Source organism: Dipteris shenzhenensis, chromosome 26 (genome assembly GCF_047967505.1).
Source record: "Dipteris shenzhenensis isolate YYH24624 ecotype China chromosome 26, Dip_SZ_1.0, whole genome shotgun sequence".
NCBI classification, from domain to species: Eukaryota; Viridiplantae; Streptophyta; class Polypodiopsida; order Gleicheniales; family Dipteridaceae; genus Dipteris; species Dipteris shenzhenensis.
Window position 1 is genome coordinate 10,104,491 of NC_141621.1, and position 5,482 is coordinate 10,109,972.

The 5,482-nt window shown below is 40.4% G+C and overlaps 1 protein-coding gene across 1 annotated transcript; it reads left to right on the forward strand.

Moving 5' to 3' along the window:
• Positions 1-2,202: 2,202 nt before the first annotated feature.
• LOC147884646 (cell number regulator 4-like) lies at positions 2,203-3,190 on the forward strand. Its single transcript, XM_087397189.1, has 3 exons — positions 2,203-2,380; positions 2,554-2,629; positions 2,902-3,190. Exons 1-3 carry the CDS (start codon positions 2,317-2,319, stop codon positions 3,188-3,190), a joined length of 429 nt encoding a protein of 142 aa, XP_087253315.1. The 5' UTR covers positions 2,203-2,316.
• The last annotated feature ends 2,292 nt before the right edge of the window (positions 3,191-5,482 follow it).

Below are 5,482 nucleotides of genomic sequence, written 5' to 3' on the forward strand. Positions count from 1 at the left end.
TTATTTTTATTTATTGACTAATCACTATAGGCATCATGTGACTCTATGTCGATCCCATGGAGATTTAACACATATGTGCCCAGATCCTATACAAAAGTCAAAAGAATATAATTCTTAATCACCATGTGAAGACAATTCAAGCAAAAATTGACTCTGTTAATTGCATATGATATAACAAACGAGATCTATTCAAACAATTATAGTTGTGTCTTCTACTTGAATAACTCACTCCCCAGTTCAAATTTATTTAGCAAAGGCAATCAACTAGGAGGTTTTCTAATTTGCATGCAAGACGTCAGTCATCTCCTCCCATGGAATTTATATTCTAATGTTTAATCATTAATCTTTAGAGGAATGTACTTGAAAATGATATCTTTATTCATCATTTAAATGTAAGATGATGAAACAAGCCAAATGCCACCATATCATAGGTAAGGTCTTAGAAATAGGATGGGAATGGTCAAAAGTGGTCCCATCCATATTCAGTATCCTAACCATGTGCTAAGAGTCCAGAGAACTAGGGATGGATTAGTCTTTCTAACTCCTAATCCATTCCTAGTTCTCTTGACTCTTAGCACAAGGAGGAGGCAAGTGCCTGGCTAGTCGGCAGAGGCTGCTTTGCAGTTGGAAATGAAGCCATGGTAGGGAGAATAGATGCCAAGGACATACACGATTGGGAAAACCTGTGGAACCCACACAGGGAAGGATTATTTTTAGCTGTCCCTAGCTGTGCTTATTTTCTTGGCTAGGATTATGAGTCAAATACCATCTATGTGCTTGTCTAATGTATGCTCCTTAATGGCCTTGACTCCAGAGGAATGGGAATTGGACTCAAGGATCCTGCTAAACAAACTAACAACAGCGAGGCAAATGGATGTAATGTGTGCAGTTAAGGAGAGTTGGCATCAAAGATATAATGATAGATGGTAGAGGGAGGACTTGGAGATAACATGGAGGGGCAGATTTGGCCGGGCATGGAAAGCTACTCCTTATAGCTGGGTCAATTTTTCCCTGTGGAGGATAGGAGGGGGGCACTTCCCAGTAGGCACCCTAGTCCCTTAGCTACAAGTCGATGACAGATGCAAAATTTGCAAAGTTGGAGCAAAGTCTCTTACCCATCTATTTTGGGGATGCCCGTGGGTGCGAAATCTTTGGGGAGCTATCCGACCATGGTGCGCCAAGGACCTAGGGCTGGAGTATATCTCCAAGGGTGCTGCCATCTTCGAAGCCGACCTCCAGACAAATAAGTCCATTATTTGGGATGGTACTAGATATTCAACGCTTCATAGAATATGGTTAGCTAGATGTGAGGCCTCTATGAACAAGACTGATGTGTTTTCCCTGACATATAAGAAGGTTGTTATGGATATAGTGAACCAAACCAGATGGCTAGTAGCTAGCTGGCCTGATGATTTTGTAAGAGCTCGTCTTGACAGCATTTTGTTTTAGTTGTAAGTTGGTCGTTTTGATTAATATATAAGTAGACCTATTTCAATTTAAAAAAAACTAAGGATGGATTAGGTGGGAGAGCAAACATGGTAGCATTCATGTGTTTAGAAGGTGGGCACAAGGACACATGTCATTATTCAATGCTTTCAAATCTCAAAAAAAGGGGATCCAATTTTGGCTTGTAGGGTCTTGAGACCACGATCTAGGAGGGAGAAAAAGTTTTTATTCCCATCCTAGACCCATCTTGGACCACTTCGTCTAGGATGAGAGTAATGATGACGAATGGATTCCCATCCTAAACGCTTAACGATTGCTACAGGTCCACAACTGAAACTATTCAACATATTGATAATGTCTTGAGCCACACACCTTGGCACTATAGGGATGGGTTCGGTGGGGGAGGACACACGATACCATTTCATGTGTTGGGAACAAGTATACATGTCATCATTTCAAATCGGAAAAAAAGGGAATCTCTAAGGGTGATGGCGTTGTTGGTTTATTGACTCACATCCTCCTTTTGTAGTGACTCTTTTTGTATGGTGGCTCCCTACTTCAACACTTACAATGGGAGGGAGAGGCTAGAGAAATCGAGAGGCGGCAAAGGAGGTGCAAAGCACGGGAGATGGCGACAAAAGGGCAACGCAGGGGAGTTAATGGGGGGACAATAATTTAGGTGAATTGGTGCGAGCAATGATGGCACCTCGGCAACCATCCGAAACTATTCATGGCACCTCGGCAACCATAAAGATAGTTTCCACTCAAATTCACTCTACACAACTTTGATCGAAGAATTTCTCATCTGCACCACACATATCATCGCTCCTGCCCACCCTTGTAGTTCCTGCATTGATCATCGCCTGCAAGATGGAACCGCAATCTGGACGCTGGACTACCGGCCTGTGTGGCTGCTTTGAGGATTGTGGATCATGTAAGAGAGAAACGCTGGCTGCTTCTGTAATTCCCCCGACATTTGTTTCACCGAAAACCATACGTCGTGTTGAGCAAAAGTCTGATATCGACATTGCAACTCGCATATAAAATCTAAGGGGTGAAACTGCCAGGAGATGCTGATGATCAAAATATATGCCATCGGATGTGCAGGCTTGTGCATCATCTGCTGTCCTTGTGTTGTTGTGGGGCGCGTGGTCAGCATATTGGATCGTGGACAAACATGTGAGTCTCCTGCAATCTAAGTTATCTGGGAATATACAACTGGATCACCCCGCCTTTTCGGGTTACTACTCCAGCATTCTAACTTTTGTTTGTATGGAACGACAGGGTGATCTAGGTGTGATTTCCTAGAATACTAGAGTTCAGTATACGCTCATACAACCCGATCGCATGTACACTCAATTGCTACTGCTAGAATAGGCTTACCATCAAATCAAGGCTTTCTCATTAAAAAGGACAAACAGCGGACGACTGATTTGAATTTTCCCCTCGATGCAGCTTGCTGTTACGGCAAAGATACAACCTTCCTGAAGAGCCTTGCAACGACGTCTGCACGGATTGCTTTTGTCTATGCTGCTCCATCGCGCAAACATATCGTGAGCTGAGAAATCGGAACGCGGATAAAGAGCTAGGTGTGTTTGCCGAAGATTGTAGATTATCAGATGGTAGAAAATGGGGAGTTCCAACTGATTATTATGTTATACAGATTATGCAGGTGGAAAGGCAAGCTTCAACCCACCGCCATCTCAGGCCATGCACAAATGAACTTTTACAGCATTCTTTATAAAGCTTAGGAGTCATTAATGATGTACCCACAAGGACAAAGGAATCTTCATCGTTGCATGGATCTAGACACCAATGGCATTATAGTTATTTGCTCAATGGTACTTCGCAACTACAAGCCTTTATGCATGGACTTAGACTAGTTGCTCAATCAATTGAAGGGAAGCCTCCTACGACCCTTTATCCTTAGTCTACTTGGCAACTGCCATAGTTTATACTTTGGCTAAGGAAATATTTTAGCTAGCTGCCTTGACTCTTGACTTGACTCTCAGCTCTTTGAGCTCTTGTAGGGCTATGCCCATCCTTTTTGTCTACCTTTTATTTATTTTTTTATTTTTAAAAATTTCTAAGATGGCTATAATAGCCAAATGTTGGCAATGGTTGTATACTCAAACTTGGGAATACATTAATAAAAGATTAAATGAAGAATTTTATGGATTGTTGCAATAGGTGGGAATAATAATCAGTTGAAAGGGGGTGAAGAGGGTGCCTCAAGGGTGCTCCTTAATTATGGTAACATGAGCCTTCAAGAACTTCCAAAAGAGATCATTATGGTAACTTTATGACGTACAATGTTTCAATCCTCCTTTACCATCCCGAGACCACTCGTGTCTTTTTCCTTATGAAACTTTCCTTTTTTCTATAGTTGTGTCCATGATGTATGGAATAAGTAATGTTATGAAGTGCAATGTACTACAAGGTATTCGGCAATTTCAAACTCTAATACCAATGAAATTTGTGAAGAAAAAAATAATTTCAAGTGTAAAAGCATATGTACATCCGTCTATAATTGACCACCGGCATATGCATTATGCATCAATAAAAATACTAATGGAAATACCAATGAAAATATTAGTAGACACTATAGGGTGATGGTTATTTTCTGACATCTATATTATCGCTGAAACGCTGAAAAATACATTTGAATTTTAACTTTGGAAACATTAGTATGTCCATCGACGGTATGTTCGTAGGAAGAGACATGTTGGTATGTGCATCGGGCGTGGACCAAACCTAGAACATCAAATTTTTCAGTATGTTTGTTGATATAGCCAACAGAAACTAACAATGTGTTTTCTATATTAAAAAAATTTTGTGGAGGAGAATGGGGCTTGTTTCAGTCCCTTTCTGCCTTACTATAATTGAAAGCTATTGTATCATATAGTTTAGAATTTTCCTTCAAAAGAGGTACAAAAATGAATATGCATATGCCAAAAGAGAGCTACACAATGACAAAAATACTAAATAAACTCTCACATCATGTATACAATAGTTTACTTAAAAAGAGGATAGTACAAAATGAACACATGGCAAAAGAGAGCTTCAAAATAATATATTGGTCAAAAGGTGACTATGTTCAAGATCATAGATAAAAGTATCTATATATCTAAGTTAACAAATATATTGATCATCCGGCTCATTCTCCTCATCATCCTCATCAAATTAGAGTTACGCGAATCTCCACCCTCACCTCTTCCCTTGTTGAAACCCTTTCTTTCAGCTCCAGATCCCAAGCCCTCACTTGTGTTCTCGATGGGTTGGCTAGTGCCCCCCTTGTGGCCTCATAACGTTGCATGTAACAATGTAGAAAATACAACAAAAGCTTGCCAAATGGGAACCCGCTAGGGTAACCATTTTGGCTACCCTCATGGAGTAGCAACAGAGAGCCAGTAAGGCTCTCAACATTAGAGTACGTCGTGGGATCCCACGCACATCGGCTATACCAATGGCAGATGCAATTGCTTTCATGGTTCGTACTCTAAGTGTGGCTGAGCACATGATAGAGAGGGCATGGCAAGTGGGGAGAGACCCCAACCAAGATCATATGATTATATGACACTCAGGCACGACTTTCATCTCTATGGTGCACATTTCTTGAAATTAAGTAGTCTAAAGATAAGGATTATTGTAACATGACCCCATTTGGGTTTGGCAATTACCCCGAGGTCACTCATAAACATGTAACATAGCTCTTTAGTGCATTGAGGAGTATTTTTTAGTGGGGGGGCTAACATGCTATTATGTGCATGAGGGGATTTACAAAATAGCAACTTAATGTAATTCGTATATGTAGATTTATGAAGGAGTGTCACAACTTTAAGATTCAAAATGTAAACACATATAGGGGTTAAACCATTTACATGAGAAAATGTAAAAATGCAAGAATAGGGGTAATTTTTAACACATGCTTGCTTGCACATGCTTTATGGGTTTCTGAAGAGTGATCCCAAGAGTGCAAATAAAACGTAGACTAGGATGTTAACATTTTGGTTTTTTTTTTCAAAATAGGTAGTGT